The sequence below is a fragment of the Vulpes vulpes genome, chromosome 14 (assembly GCF_048418805.1).
Source record: "Vulpes vulpes isolate BD-2025 chromosome 14, VulVul3, whole genome shotgun sequence".
Classification (NCBI taxonomy): Eukaryota; Metazoa; Chordata; class Mammalia; order Carnivora; family Canidae; genus Vulpes; species Vulpes vulpes.
Window position 1 is genome coordinate 16,444,552 of NC_132793.1, and position 16,466 is coordinate 16,461,017.

At 49.4% G+C, this 16,466-nt stretch overlaps 1 protein-coding gene across 8 annotated transcripts in view; it reads right to left on the reverse strand.

Annotated features, from left to right (window-relative positions):
- Nucleotides 1–16,448, reverse strand: part of L3MBTL1 (L3MBTL histone methyl-lysine binding protein 1) — a 33,544-nt gene extending 17,096 nt beyond the window's left edge. For 5 of the 8 annotated variants that reach the window (XR_011996900.1, XR_011996899.1, XM_072735805.1 and 2 more), the window contains exons 1-9: nucleotides 16,382–16,448; nucleotides 10,473–10,625; nucleotides 10,079–10,311; nucleotides 9,636–9,777; nucleotides 9,224–9,374; nucleotides 8,957–9,089; nucleotides 8,267–8,351; nucleotides 820–908; nucleotides 230–334 (exon numbers count right to left, since the gene is read on the reverse strand). Coding sequence is in view for 5 of the 8 variants with exons in the window: in XM_072735805.1 (XP_072591906.1) it covers nucleotides 230–334; nucleotides 820–908; nucleotides 8,267–8,351; nucleotides 8,957–9,089; nucleotides 9,224–9,374; nucleotides 9,636–9,777; nucleotides 10,079–10,311; nucleotides 10,473–10,608 (1,074 nt within the window). In the remaining 3 variants the exon portion in view is untranslated. Of the gene's footprint in view, nucleotides 1–229; nucleotides 335–819; nucleotides 909–8,266; nucleotides 8,352–8,956; nucleotides 9,090–9,223; nucleotides 9,375–9,617; nucleotides 9,778–10,078; nucleotides 10,312–10,472; nucleotides 10,626–16,381 lie in introns of all 8 variants that reach the window. The other 3 variants (XR_011996898.1, XM_072735803.1, XM_072735806.1) reach the window with 2 other exon arrangements.
- Between the last annotated feature and the right edge of the window lie 18 nt (nucleotides 16,449–16,466).

Here is a 16,466-nt window from a genome sequence, read left to right on the forward strand (position 1 = left end):
CACTGAAGGATACACCATTCCATAATGTCATCATGCCCAATACTTTGGTTTGAGTTCCTTTTTTTTTTTAGCTTTCTGTGTGTCTCACCATAACCCCCTACAGACTATGTACTTCCTGAGGGCAGGGAAGTGTCTCCCTCATCTAAGCCAGGCCCTCAGTGCCCCCAGCCGTCCCCATCAGTCTACCAAGAGAGACAGCGCCGGGATGTGGGTGCACGCCTCAGCTCACCTCGGCCACGGTGAGGATGAAGTACATGGACGGGTGTTGAGGGTCGATGCCTTCCAACTTCATGCCCGGTCTGAAGCCATTCTTATTATGAGTGACTGCCTGGTACTGTCAACGCACAGATTGGAGAGGACCCAGCCTCCATCCAGCCTTATCCTTGCCTGGTGAGCTTGGGGTGAAGGAGCTGCCTTTAGGCCCCACCCGCCTGGTATGACCGAAGGGGTCACTTATTTGGGGATCTTTAGTGGAGGGATCCAGAACAGGACAGACTAGCTCCCAGGTCCTCTGAAAAATGTGGGCTAAGTCAGGGCTGGACTTGGGGCTCCCTCTCACCCAAGTCATGGGAAGATCAGCGTACAGAACGGAGTAGAAGGTACAGGATTCACAACTCCCACCTCTTTACTTCCTCCTATCCTGAAAGCCTCTCAGAGTGGGCCCTTTTCTCTCTGGGACCCTAACCAGCCTCTCCCTCTTCCATTCTGCCAGGGTTTTGAGGGATATCAGACACACAATACACCAGAAGGCCTGAGTGTGGCGCTGAGTTCCTGGACTGGGTATACAAGCTCTTCCCAGGTAGAAATTATCCGACTCACGTCCTGGAAGAGGCTGACAGGGGCAGTGACAGCCTTCTGCTCCTCGAGGTAGGACTCCCATGACCAGCCTTCCTTCTTCTCCCCTGATGCTGTGGACAGGAGACAGACAAACTGACCCCAGGACTGCTCCTGATAGACTATTCTTCTCAGTGTCCCTGACTCAACTCTACCTTACCTCCAAAACAAACCTTTGTCTATGATTGCATGCTGCCCCCGGCGCTCCCAGCGAAGATGGCACCAGACACAGGGGCTCTGACCTCCAGCAAGCCTCAGTCTCCAGTGAGGCCGCAGCAAATCCTGTCTACCCCACCCTCATCCCCAGGCCACTGTCAGCAAAATTTGTAGAGCGCATAACTGAGGTCACAAAATCTCAGCCACAGAGGGACCCTGTTCTCTGACAAAGCTGAATGACAAGTCCTGAGCCAGAGGACTTAATTGCAGTGCCAACCAAGCTCATGGGAGAGAAGAGGAAAAGAGAAATGAAAGAGAAAACATGGGAGGAGGAAGAAATGGAGGAGCAAGATCACAAAGAAATTAGAAACTCTTGTTTTTCAATTTTTATTCCTCTCAACACAGAGAGACATGAATATCTGTATGTGTGCTCAGCATGCCCACAGAATAGAGATGGATTCTATGGCCCTCCCAGACACACACACACACACACACACACACACACACACACACACACACACGTGTGCACACACTACAGTCAGGGCCTACAGACCTTGGAGTCTCCAGGTCCTGGGGAAGGGGAGACCAATTCCCCTGCAGGAACTTCAGCTTAGCTGTGATGGAGACCTGGCCTCCAGCACTGAAGAGAATCATCCTTTAAAAACTAGAATACCTGGCAACATGTAAGGTTAGGCTCATAAGGTCAGCCTGAGCAGCCATAGATAATGAAGAGGCAACTTCTTGCCAAAGTCAATTCATATCCCTTGGGTAAACAGCTCCAGCTTCTTTTTTTTTTTTTCTTTTCCAGCTTCTTCTAGTAATTTCTATGCCTCAATTTTGTCATCTGCAGTATGCAGACAACTGCATCTACCAGAAAGTCACTGGGAGGAGTAAATGAGATGCTGTGAGTAAAAGATCCTCACACAATGCAAAGTACTGGTCTTGTGTTTCTGGTCTTTCTAGAGCTCTAACTAAGCCTGTCTTATCTGGAGTCTTCCTCAGCCGTGCTGTGGCTCACTCGGCTACTGCCCTAGATCATTCAGATGTGGAGTGATCTGTCAGGAAGTGATTCAGTGGAGTGATTCAGGAAGACGCTTTTTTCTTTGGTTGGAACCTAAGTGGCTAGAAGCATCTCCCTAGGAGCTGCCTAAGTTCCCTGGTCACTGTACTGAGAGCCTCCAGAGCCCAATCATCTGACCCGGCTGGGCCAAAGCAAGGATTTTCTTCATTCACTTATCAACCAAGTCATCAGACTCTCTCAGAAACTTACACTGACACACCAACCTACACCACATGACTTCCCACTATCCTCTCTCCTGAGTGAAACCTGCATCCGAGCCACGTGGCTGAGTCTACTACAAAGAAAGGTTGCCTTTTTTCTCATTGGGTCTACTCAGAAAGGGCACCTTTTTACAGTGTGTCCCAAGGTATGGTATAGTCTCCCTGTGGACTGATCCTTTTTTTTTTTTTTTTAAGATTTTATTTATTTATTCAAGTAAGAGAGAGAGAGAGAGAGAGAGAGAGAGAGAGAGGCAGAGAACAGAGGCACAGGGAGAAACAGGCTCTATGCAGGGAGCCTAACGTGGGACCTGATCCTGGGACTCCAGGATCACGCCCTGAGCCGAAGACAGACGCTCAACCACTGAGCCACCCAAAGGCTCCCCTGATCCTCTCTTGACTTCCAGAAGTGTTCCTTTGCTTATTCCTGCTTCCTTAGACTAGAAGCTCTTGGCTAGCACTTTCTTCAGCTAGCTCAAGCTGTCCCAAACCAAACTTGTAACTTTTCCACCAAAGCTTGTGGCCTTCTCGGATAGTCTATTTCAGTCTGTGGTACCAGCATCTATTCAACCAGCCACATAGGCCAGGAATTTGGGAGGGATCCTTTATGTCTCATTTTTCTCCCCTAGGATCCTTTAGTCCCTGAGTCCTGCCGACTCCAACTTCTAGCTGGCTCTTGAATCTATCCCCACCTCTCCATGCTCACTGTTCATTTTGCTTTGGGCCTGGTCCAAGAGCCTCTGGACTGACCTCTCTGCCTCAGATTCAGTCTATTACCAGAATAGCTCTAAAATAAAACTGGTTTATTTCTTTGCTTTAAAGTCTAGGATGGCTTCTGATTTACAATAAAAAAATACAAAAACTCAAAACACCTTTCTGCAGCATACAAAGGTCTCCATGAACTAGCCTAATCATGCATTTCCATGCCCCTGTGTGCTTCTGTGCCTTTGCACATTCTAAACCCTCTGCTTCAGAGATCCTGCCCCCACCCTGTCCCATCCTCCTATCCTCTTTCATCCTTCAAGACCCAGCTCTGGCACCTAGCACAAGGTTTTACAAAGAAAGATGACCACCAAATGTTTGTTAAATAAATGACTAGAAGGATGGATATACGCATGCATGGATGTATGGATGACTGAATGTATGGATGCCTGGATGCATGGATGTGTGGGTGCATGCATAGATAGAATGTCACCACATCTACTCCATGAAGCCTTCCTCGGCTACATGAGGCAGTTTGTTCCGTGACAGTCCTTTGCACCTACATACCTTAAACAGAACACTTACTCTACTATTGCATAATAACTACCTGTTCATATATCTCTCCCTGACACCAGACTGTGAGCCCTCTAAGTGTGTCTATTGTGTTTTGCTTGTCTGAACTCTTATTTTTTTAAAAAAGATTTTATTTATTCATGAAAGACACAGAGAGAGACGCAGAGATACAGGCAGAGGGAGAAACAGGCTCCATGAAGGGGGCCCGATATGGGAATTGATCCCATGATCCCAGGATCACAACCTGAGCCAAAGGCAGACACTCAACCACTGGGCCACCCAGGCGTCCCTGAACTCTTAGATCTCAATAAAGCTGGAAAGAAAAGAAACAGAGAAAACACACATAGTATTAAAGAAATAAAAAAGAGAATATCTACATATCCCACAGACTTTAAAAAGATAAGGGGAGGGATCCCTAGGTGGCGCAGCGGTTTGGTGCCTGCCTTTGGCCCAGGGCGCGATCCTGGAGACCCGGGATCGGATCCCATGTCGGGCTCCCGGTGCATGGAGCCTGCTTCTCCCTCTGCCTGTGTCTCTGCCTCTCTCTCTCTCTGTGTGACTATCATAAATAAATAAAAAAATTTTAAAAAAAGGGGAGTATTATGAACAACTTTACATCCTTCTGATACATTTCCTTCTTAATCACTCAGTTCATGCCTACGTCTGCACACTAGTGAAACTGTTCTCTTGAGACCCCAGGGCCACAGTCCAATGACTCATTCCTCAACTCTCTTGATCTCCATGTGCTACAACTCCCCTTCCAGCTGAGCATCTTCGTCTTGCTGAGCTCTCTTAGCTGGATTTTCCTCTTCTCTTGTTGGCAGTGATTCTTCTTTCCCTCCCCTAAACCCAGCTACTCAGTGGTGAATCCCTGGAATGACAGTCATTCCCTCCCATTTTCTCTTTTTCTGTTCACTCTCTTAGGAAGTTCCTTCAGAAAAAAAAAAAAAGGAAGTTTCTTCAGCATTGCTTCAGTCATTTAGGTAGAGATAATCTGCAAATTATTGGTTCTAGTCAGACTTTTCACTACAAGGTCTTCAGTAGAGGCAGAAAATGTAAAGAGAAGAGCAGAATGCCATGGTTCGGGAATAACCAATCACAAACAGCAGGGTGCCAGCCATGTGCTGGGTCCTTTGCTACAGATATATGTCTGTCTTCACCTCTTCCACAGCATGGCTAGCCAATTCATAATCAGTTCATTTTAAAACAGAAAACTTAATCAAGAGACCGCTATTTGTGTTCAACATATACCTTATATGGATCCATGCCTGGGAACACCAAACTCACGAGGCTGGGCTCCATAATGCTATGGTCTACTCTTTACCTGGCCTTCAGTTTCTAGTAAGTATAAATGGACCTTTCTGAAAACCTAACAGAAGCCATGGACCATCTCCCCAGGAAAATAAACAGTTCACAGAATTTTGAATGTAAATTTAGATTAGGGACCTTGATTAAGAAGGCATTTATAAGAGATATACTGATTAATGACTTATATTGAATCACACACACATTGAATCACAACAATTTGTTGCCCAATTCCATATGGCACTCCTCATATTTTAATATAAAATGTGTTTCTTATATGTAATTAAAAAGTGGCACGGCTCTGAATAAATATTTTTCCAAAGAAAATACATAAATGGCCAATAAGCACATGAAAAGATGCTCAACATCATTAGCCATCAGGGAAATGCAAATCAACAACCACAATGAGCGCCACCTGGGTAGCTCAGCAGTTGAGCATCTGCCTTTAGTTCTTTAGTTTAGTTTAGGTCACAATCCCAGTGTCCTGGGATTGAGTCCCACACCAGGTTCCCCGCAGGAGAAAAAAGTGGAAGCAACCCATACACCCACTGATTGATAAAATAAAGTGCGATGCATCCATACAATGGAATAACATTCAGCAATAAAAAGGAATGAGGTACTGATGCATGCTACAATGTGGATAAACCTTGAAAATGCTGTGCTAGGGCAGCCCTGGTGGCCCAGTGGTTTGGCGCTGCCTTCAGCCCAGGGCCTGATCCTGGAGACCCAGGATCGAGTCCCATGTTGGGCTCCCTGTGTGGAGCCTACTTCTCCCTCTGCCTGTCTCTGCCTCTCTCTCATGTATAAATAAATAAAATCTTTAAAAAATAAATAAATAAAATGCTGTGCTAAGTGAAAGAAGCCAGTCACACATGGCCATGTATTATTATCTGATCCCATTTATGTGAAATATTCAAAATAGGCAAATCCATATCCACAAAAAATAAACCTGGGGTCGCCTAGGACTACAGGAAGATGGGTGGTCTGGAGGGAATAGGTACAGGGTTTCTTTTTGGAATGATGGAAATGTTTTAAAATTAATTGTGGTGATGGCTGCACAATTCTGTGAATACACTAAAAACCACTGAATCCTACAAGTCAAATGGGTGAATTACATGGTACATCAATTACATCTCCATAAAGCTGTTAAAAAAACTGTACTTTGTAAAGATATGTAAGAATTACTAACTGCAAAAAATGGATAAAGTGGGCATGATCAAAATGAAAACATTTTCCTCCTTAAAAAACACCATTTAGAAAGGAAAAAGCAAGCCATAGACTAGGGGAAAATATTTGTAACACATACAACTGACAAAGGACTTATATGCAGAATATACAAAGAATTAACAATAAGAAGATAAACAACCCAATTAAGAACGGGTAAAAATGAAAAAAAAAAAAAAAAAATGGGTAAAATGTGGGGTGCCTGGGTGGTTCAGTTGGTTAAGCATCCGACTCTTGAATTCAGCTCAGGTCATGATCTCAGGGTCATAAGATCGAGCCCTGTATTGGGCTCTGCCCAATCTAAAGCAGGAAGTCTGCTTTAGATTCTTTCTGGCCTTCTCCCTCTGCCCCTCCCACTCTCTAAAATAAATAAATAAATCTTAAAAAAAAAGAGAGAGAGAGAGAGAGAGAATGGGCAAAAATCTATGTCTAAGGTAACTATAGGGAGACAGAACAGGATGCTTGGAGGACTGCTCTGAATCTGAAAAGGCTCTAACAAGTTGACCCTGAAGAATGCCACCACAGATACCTGATGTGGATGTGGGCAGAATGAGAGGTGACACAAGAATATCAGAATTGCTATTAATGACTAAATATATTGTGAAGACTTTTACCATGGTAAGAAAATAAATCCTCACACAAAGCGGTCATTGAAAAGACAAAGCAGATACATACGAGAGAGAGAGAGAGAGAGAGAGAGAGAGAGAGAGAGAGAGGCTGAGTACATACATGAGTTATACAGCTCTAACTTTTTTTTTTTTTTTTTTGAACAGCTCTAACTCTCAAACTCTTGGAACATTCCATCAGAACTAGATATGTCCTCCCTTACAACATGAACCCAGCAGCTAGCCATCCAACTGCCAAACAGAGTATAGACATAAACTATAAACACAGGTTTTCCACACATAGGACACTAAAGCAACCCTGCTACCTCCATCCCTCATGCTAGATTCTTCTGCCAAAATACCCCAAAAACAAGTGGAAAAAAAATTAGCCATAAATGCAAATTTCTGTCAACGGATAGAGTATCTTCCCTTGAAAAAAGGAAAAAAGACAAAAGGGGGAAATATCCAGAAACCAATGACACACCTATGTTCACAGTTGAGATGGCAAAAGGTATGAATCAAAAGATAATTGTGTACTGGTCAACAGGACCCAGCTAAAAGAATGATGGTTCATGAATCTATTTCCCTAAGTAAGACAAAGCAGTTGAGTGGTTAGACACTGTCTCCTATGAGAGCTATACTTTTGCTTCTGATGTGAGAGCCTTGGGTGAGAGACAGTAATGAAAATCTGGTTTGGTTGTGATGAGCAAAATTTCTAACAGGCACTAAAGAGTTTGAAGCCCAGGACACAGACTGGGTTCCTCTGGCTGGTACTGGATCCATCAAGGCAGAATGTCGTAGGAACTCACCTCACCCTCTGGCTCTCTCTAAGATTCTTGCAACTGAGCCATGGTCTGAGAGGAATTACCAACATGCAACTCATGCATTCATGTACTGATCAAACATTTGAGAGTCTATTCAACACTAGTCGCTGAGCTAAGCACCAGGGATGCAATGATTAATAAAATAAATTGTTTTGAGGGAGGAAGATAGACATTCAACAAGCTGTTATAGAGTACCTAGATGATTACAAGTGTGATAAACGTTAGCAATAGTTGACTAGATAGTTGACTAGACTATCTAGTCTAGACTATCTAGTCAGCAATAGTTGACTAGATAGCAATAGTTGACTAGATTCGAGAAGGCCTGAGGGCCAGAACTGACTATTGAATGGCCTCTGTTCCCTTTCTTAGAACCAAAAGGCCAGAATGGGGCCTCAACTAGCAAGGTCAGTCCAATGACCAGTACAAACTTGCTCATACCACCAAAGGGAAGCAATGCCATGTGCTACCAAAAACTGTTTTAATCTTTGGATTCTGAACCTGAGAGTGAGGCCTATTCACAACTGGATAACAGAGGATAAACAAATACATGATATATTTCCCCCAAATACACATATGCTAACGCATAAACCAGAAACATTGTCTCTCTCTCACACACAAATTTATACTCATCTATATATGTACAACACACCAACACATACATAACCCTTACTCTCAGCCTCACACCTCCAAAAGTGTATACACACTGATCACATCAACATACACACACACACACACACACACACATATACACAGAGGCCACCATACCAGGCTGGCTGTTGTTCCACTCCTCACTTTCTGGGGTGCTAGCAGTCGGTTGTCCCTCTGGATCCTTTCCTTCTTCTTGCTTCTCCTGTAGGAAGGCGAGCCTGATTCCTGTCCTCATGGGTTGAGGTGAAGCCCCAGACTTTATTCCAGGCCCCTGCCTGGCTGTTTGGTCACATGATGTACTGTCCCAACCAAGTGGAATTCCTTCTAGGCTACCAGCAGGAACACAGCTCCAGCAGACAACCTCCTACCACGTGGGTGCAAACTCACATGAGCATACAGCCCCTAGTTACACAGTCTGACTGTAATCCTCCTCATTCTTCAGACCTGCTGTGTGTTGATTTTACTTGCCCACTGGAACTTTCATGCTCTGCCTCTGGCCTCGAGACTGGATCCAGTGATGGAGCTTTCCATCTGCCTACACATCTACTTGGGTACCGGTTTATGTGAATGTGACTTAGCCCTGACACTAGACAGAGATGGGAGCCCCAGAAAAGCAAAAGGGTGATTTAATCATTTTCCTCTAACCAAGTACAGGACCTGGATCAAAATGGGACCCTAAAATACGATGACTGACTCATCATGTATCTCCTCTGGCCTGGCCCTACCACCTGGATTAACGGAGAGGACAGTGGGCATCGGCATGTAGCCTCTAGCCTCCCCTTCCCCTCCCCACTGCCCTCTTCCTACCAGGGCCTCAGGCTCTGACTCCTCCTCTGATGGGCTGTGGTATTCCCTGCGCTTCCTCTTCTTCATGGGTTTGAGAAGCTCAGAAGTGCTGGTGCAGGAGTTCTGGCCTGAGGAGTTCTCCACTATGACTGACCTGAGGGACAGAAGGCCTGAGAGAGAGAACCTCCACCCTGCACCACCCAGTCCCTCTCCTGGGCCCTGAGCAGGGATGGTGAATGCCCCCCACCCCAAGGCAGAGCAAGCGGGGTGCGATCCCCTCCCCCTCACCGCTCTTGGAACAGCTGCGGGCAGTCATCTTTGGAGGAAGCAGCATCTGGACCTGCACTTTGCTGAGGTCCACACTCCTGGCACTGACAGGTGCCTTCCTCTTCCGGGGGGTTCTGCGGAGGGTCTTCTGGAGGATCCTGGGGGAGGTCCGCTGTGGGGGCCAGAGGGGCCTCAGGCCTCGCGTCCATCACAGCCACGCTCAGGCTCCGCCCACCTCGGAGCCCACGCCCCCTCGGGCTTCTCCCCTCAGGACAACCCCTGGGGGGACCTGCAGAACCCAGGCCAGCCACCCATCCTCCCCTCCCCAACACGCGCCCCGCCCGTGGGGACCCCTCAGGGGGCCCGGCCCCCCGCACCCGGGCAGGGCCCCAGCCTGGGGCCTGGAGGGTCCTACCCGGCGGCGGGGTCCTACCCGGCGGCTGGGTGCCCGCATCGCCACCTCCCGCCGGGGCCTCGCGGTCTTCACATTCGGCCACACCTTCCGGCCGCAGCTCGGGGCTCGGGGGCTGCTCCGCTCCCACCATGTTCAGCGGCGCGTACTCGCTTATCCGGAACTGGAGCGTGGGAGGGTCTGAGGCCGGGACTCCCGCCCCCTTCGGCCCGCCTCCGAGCGGCAGGGTCCCCGCCCGCCGCCTCACGCCGCACGGCTCGGCTCGGGGTGCCTCGCGCAGGCCGCGCCCCCAGCAGCCCGCCAGGCTCCGAGCGCCTCCACGCAAGCGACGCCGCTCGACTCCCTCACCCGGAGCCGCCCCCGGGGCCTCCTCGCGGGCGCCGCCCCGCCCCGCCCCCGCGGCCCCGCCCCCCGCTAGCCCCGCCCCGCGGCCCCGCCCCCCGCCAATCCCCGCAGACACCGACCCGCAGGCCGCTCCCAGGAGGCGGGGCCGTGGCCTCGGTCCACTCCAGGAGCCGCACGGTGGCGGCGCTGGCGCTGGCGCTGGCCGCAGGCTCCGCGCTCAGCTGCGGCAGAACGGTGGCCGTGACAGGTAGGCTGCCCGCCACGCGCTCCGGGGCGCCCACATGGATCGGCTCCCGCGGAAAACAGGAAACATCCAGGGCACTGTTGGGCAGACCAAGGGTGGCTGAGCCGGCTGCGAACAAATAGACAGACATGGCACAGGTGAGCCTCGTGGCCCCGCCCCATGCATGTGTGTAGGCAGGTGAAAGTACGTCCTTCCCGGGATCCACACCTGCTCAGGCAGGTATGGGGATGCTCCTCCCCCGCCCCCCCGGGGCCCCTGGCTTGGCCCACCTGGGATGATGAAGGCGGTAGCCGGCAGGTGAGAGCCGGAACCTGGGCTGTCTCTGGCCACCAGGTGCACGTTGACCTCTCCTGTGGAGGGCCCCTTCAGTGTCCTCAGCATCTCCATTTCAGCATTCCCCTCCATCCTGGTAGGCCTGCAAGCTGAACACAACCCCCACGATGATCAAGGAGGGAGGGGGCTTTGAGGAGGAGCTGGTCACCCTCATGCTGGCAACCTGCAGACGAAACCCTCAGCCCTAAGGAAAGCAGGGTGTCTTAGGAGAATAACATGAAGTCTGGCTCCTGGCTGTAACCAGGTCACCCAGGCAAGGGCTCTTGCCAGGCCCTGCATCTCCCCCAGACTCTGGAAGATGGGCATGGGTGAGGGTGCTCTGTAAACTGTGATATACAGAACTGACTCTGGGGAGTACGTCTCAGGTCAAGGTTCTATCTGGCTAGCAGTCATGGTAGCCCAGGCTAAGTCCAAATTCCTCTCTTCTGAACCCCTACCCCCAGCTCCACGAGAATCAATCTCTTCTTCCTGTGGGGGTTTAGAGCCCTCAAGTATCAGGTCGGGTTCTCTTTCACTCGTAAGGTCCATTTTCCTGGGAGGTGATCCTCCGCAATCACATTCTTTTGTTTGAGAACCCAGGTAGTGCATGACTTTAGTATAATAAAGCAAGGGCAAAAGAGGTATTTAATAAAGATGTGGCTGAGCAAGTAAATACATGGGGAGAAAAAGAACTAATGACATAACAAGTATAGTTAATATTTATCATTTACTTAACTCCCTAAATGTATTGGCCACTGTCCTAATGCCTTACCAGCACTGTCCAGGAGAATTTTCTGTAATGATGGGAATGTCTCATGCCTACATTGTCCAACAGAGTAGCCACTAGCCACATGTGGTTACGAAAAGTGGCTCGTGTAAAAGAGCTGAATTTTTCAATCTTAAATTTAAATAGCCATGGTGCCCATAGTCACTGTATTGGACGGTAAAACTTAACATATATTAAAATTGGCCTGTCGGCTGCATCTTCAAAACACATCTCAAAGTCTGACTTCTGTCCAGCTCCTTGCTGCCATGCTAGTCCCAACTGCTATCAGCTCTCCTTGGACTTCAGAAACCACCTCCTACCTCATCTCCCTTCTTCCTCTTTTGCCCCCCACAGTCTACTCTCTGGTAAGAGAAAGCTTAAAAAATGTAAACCAAATCACATAATTTCCCTATCTAGATTCTTTCATAGCTGTCCACTGCCCTTGTCAAAGTGCTTTACCCTATAGATTCTGATCCCTGGGGCAGCCCAGTGGCTCAGTGGTTTAGCACCTGCCTTTGGCCCAGCGGGGTATCCTGGAGACCCGGGATCGAGTCCCATGTCAGGCTCCCTGCATGGAGCCTGCTTCTCCCTCTGCCTGTGTCTCTGTGTCTGTCTCATAAATAAATAAGTAAAATCTTAAAAAAAAAAAAAAAAAAAAAAGAATATGACCCCTGTCTTCCTCTTGGACTCCATTCTCCACCACTCTTCCTCTGTTCTCCACCCCCAACAAATACTAGTTTCCTTCTACTGATTAACAAACATTCCCACCTCAGAGCCCTTGATCCTTGTTCTTCCCTCTGCTTAGAATGTTCCTCCCCAAGCTCTGGCCTGGCTGTCCACTTCCAATCCTCCACACCCTGGTTCAGCGGTCACCTCAGAAGAGGTCTTTCCTGGCCAGTCGGTTTAAAGCAGCACACCCCTCACCCACTCCACCACTGCTTATCCTACTACTGTGTTGATTTCCATTGCATCCTTCATTATAACCAATAACAATCTTCATTTACTTAATAGAGTTTGATTGGTCATCCCCATTGAAATGGAAGTTCCATGAAGGCAAAGACTTGTATCTGTCTTGTTCACTGCTATATAGCCAGCCCCTAGAACAGTATCTGCACACAGCAGGTGCTAAATAAATGTGTTGGATTTCAGTAATTTCAACTTAATAAAAAGCTCTGTATGTGTGATTGATACCTGGTTGCTTTAAGGTGTTAGCAATACTTGAAAATGGCTTCTGGCATACAGGTTAAAGGAAAACATGGACTCTGCTCAAGACAGACTTAGGACAGTGTGAATCTCAGCTCCAGCACTTAACACCTCTGATGCTGAGTAAGTAGCTTACCCGACCTGAGCCTCAGTTTCTTTGTGTGTAAAATAAATGCAGTAATGATATCTACCTCAAAGCGTTCTGGTGAAGATCACATGGGAAAAACATGTGGTCTTGGTAGCAGCAGGCCTTCAACAAACACCAATCTACTCCCTTTTAACAGAAATTCCAGGGGGTTTGGTAGCTTCTGGTGGGTAACGATAAAGTGGAAGCTGCTTGCTGGCAAAGTCGGCTTGGACAGGTTGCTATCTCTCCAACCCCCCTCCCTCCTGCTGGTCTTTCTTGTGCACATTTATTTTCCAGCTTTTCCTCCCTAAAATATAGAGTCCATCCTTTATATTATACATAATCAGGAAGGCAAAGGCTAAGTAGAAAACCTGATTAATGAAGGCAACACTCAAACCAAGGTGTTTCTCGTTAGAATTTTATAAAGTAGAATTCCCTGAATTTCAATTCTAATTATTTTGCTTTGTACAGCTGATGTACCACTTTAAGTTCTTTTAAATACCCAATCTTTTTTTTTTTTTTTAGATTTTTTATTTATTTATTCATGAGAGACACACAGAGAGAGAGGCAGAGACACAGGCGGAGGGAGAAGCAGGCTCCTCACAGGGATCCTGATGTGGGACTAGATCCCTAAACTGGGATCATGCCCTGAGCCAAAGGCAGACGCCCAACCATTGAGCCACCCAGGCATCCCAGAGTCAATCTCTTTATTCAAAACCTTGGCAGTCACTAAGAGTGAGTGTGTGGTTACTCCTGGAAGAACTCTGTTCCTGTTTCAAAACCTCTCACATGTTTCAGGTGTGTCCAGGAAGGCTGGCTGAGGGGACTGCCCTGCTGTGCAAGTCTGTTGTTTCAGCAAACACTGGAGGGCCAACAAAGTGTCAGCTCCATTCTGTGCTCTGGGAATACAGTCTCAAACAAGACAGAGTGCTCTCGTGAAGCAAATATTGGAGAAATAAGGGGTAACGTTGGGCTGGAGATGTAAATTTGAGAGCCATCGTGTAAAGCTGGCTTTTAAATCCACAGAACTGAGTATAAAGAAAAAGGCAGGAGCTTTGGAGCTCACCAAGATTTATAGGTTGGGAAGAGGAAGATCTGGTAAAAGAGCCTGCTGTCAGGTCAGAGGGGATCCAGAAGAGTCTGAGCTTCTGGAGGACACACGATGGAAGTTTTCAGGACAGTGGGACTGCTCAATGGTGCGAAATGCCACTGACAGATCAAGTCAGGGGAGGGCTGAGAGCTGACCACTGGGGCAATAAGGAGGTCCTTAGAAACCCTAACAGGAGCCACTTCTGAGGAGCTGTGGATACAAAAAAACAGATCTGAGTAGGTTCTAGAGACAGATCATGGATTAGCTCAGTATTTGTTGGGCACCTGCTATGTGCTAGGTACTATTCTAGGCAATGCAGATTTGTCAGTGAACAAAACAAATACCTCTGCTACAGACTCTATGTTCTAGCAGGGGAAACTGACAAAAAGGATTGCTCTTCATAGACAATGGGAGCAAGGGAAGTGGAAACAATGGGATGAGCAATTCTCTCAAGGAGTTGTGCTGTGAAGGAGGAGAGCATGGAACTGGGGGACATGTTTGGAGAGTGATGTGGTCTCACATCACTGGAAGGGGTGTGGGTGTTTGTTGGTCTGTTTTTAAATAGGAGATGGTACAGCAAGTTTTTACCTGATGAAAATGAGCCTCTGGAGAGGAAAAAAACGGACAGTGCAGGGGGAAGAGAATAATTCTAGAAGACAAGTCCTTGAATATGCAGGAAGAAAGAGGATCCAGTGCATCTGTGATGTTGGGACCCAACACAAGTACTTGCGGGCTTCTGGCTAGCAGCACCTACTGTTTCTGTGCTCTTCCTCCCCAGCTAGACCATGCATTCTTCTGAGGCCTATAACTGCTTTCTCTGTGATCTGAATTCACTCTTCCTCTCCTGCTGCCTCCCCTTGTGTTTCCAGCTCAAGCAGCATTTTGATAAACATTGTCTCACTTGGTACACACACAGTGGCACAACCAGTCTCAAATGGCTCCCAGGCCTAAGCCAGGTCCCAGGAACCCATCCACTCCTATCCCTACAACCTGGTCACACCCTCAGAAACCCATTAATGTGTCCTCTGCGTATATTGTTCCTTTCCACATCCCATAGGTCTGCAAAAATCCTAATCATCCTCCGAGATCCGCCTTGAGTGACACCTCTTCTTTGAAGCCTTCCCAGAATCCACCCCCAAAGTTAATCATCCCCTGGGCTGTGCTCCACTCCACCACAGTCTAACTATGCATTAACTTGTCTGTCTCCCCCATGAGACCCGACAAAGCAGTTGATGTGCAAAAAGCCTGACAGAGAGGCTGCACTCAACAAATCGTCACCGTCACCAAATGAATGAATCAGAGAGCTGGGAGTAAAAAGTAGTCAACAAAATAAGAAACGATGGTACTGAATCCATAAAAGGTCTAGCCATTCTTGCCTTTGGGATTAAAATACGATCTCCCTGGCTGTGCTGCTCAGAGGCTAGGCGAGGAGGGGATAAAGTGGGACATCTCTGCTGCCCTGAAGGTTGTCAGCTTCCCTGGGAACTGCCCTCAGCCAGGGGAGCTGCCTCGCCCAAGTGCCCTCTCCTGGAAGCAGCCATCCTGTCTGACTAGTTGATAAGGGGAATAAAGGCCTCGCCCCCCTGGCCTCAATTTGGTGTATCTCAGCAGGGCCCTGTCGCCTCCAGAGCTTCCCTTGGGACTGGCTGAGGCCTCTGTTGGGACTACACTGGCTGCCCCAACTTCTGCCAACCACATTGCCATCTTCGCTGTCCTACAGGTGATATTCCCAAGGGCACTCCAGTAAACCTGCGCCCACATCTCCCTCTCCGAGTCTGGTTCCAGGGAACCTGACCTAAAACAGCCATTGGGTCCCGGGCCCAGCGCGGCTGCCGGGCACATAGCATATGCTCAGTAAATATTTGTTGAACGAGCATGTCCCTGTTTATCTTCTCGTCGTTTCTCTGCTAAGGTTCCTCCCAGCTGCTTGCTGTTCAAGGCCTCGAATACAGCAGACGCTCCCCCGAAGCCCTGGCTCTCGGTGTCGGGGGTGGGGAGCTGGCGCCCAGGCACCTCCCCGCCCCGAGCGCACCCCAACACACACGCAGACCCCCAGCGCCACTGAGCGCCACAAACTTGGGGCCTGCCCCCCGCGGCGGCGGCCGGGCGGCGGGAGCGGGCGGGCGGGCGGGCTCCGGGCCGGGACCCTCCGGGACCAGCACCCAGGGCGGCGGGCGCGGCGCCCACGGGCCCGTCGGCTCCGCGCAACGGTTACTTTTTTAAAGACCCAAAATGGCGGAATTCTTTTTATTCTTTCTCTTTGTGGCAAAATAGTAATAATCCCATTTCCCGTTACAAAAATCGGAAATCAGCGCTAGGAAAAAGAAAGTTTGCCAAATGACCCATTTCCCAAGAAACCCCGAAGCCCGCCCTCTACGCCCTCCGTCGTATTAATGAAAAACTCTTAATCGACTGCATTTCGCTACCAGCCGAGCCGCCGCCTCCCGCGCCCGCGGTCGCCCCCCGCAGCCCCCGCCCCGCCCGCGCCCCTCCGCGCGGACCCCTCCGCTCCGCTCCCCGCGCCCCCTCCCCAGCCCGCGCCCCCCGCCGGCGGCGCTCGCCACGGGCCGCGCACCGGGCACCGCGCACCGGGCACCAGGCACGGGCGGGCGGCGGGCGGGCGGCGGGCGGGCGGGCGGCCTTCCGCACCCCGGGCCGATCCCCGCCGCGGACTCCCTACCTGCGAGGCCCGCCCGCGGCCGCCCGGCGCCGAGCTGCCTCCCGAGCCCCGCGCGCCGCGCGCCTGCGCGCACAGGGGGCGGGCC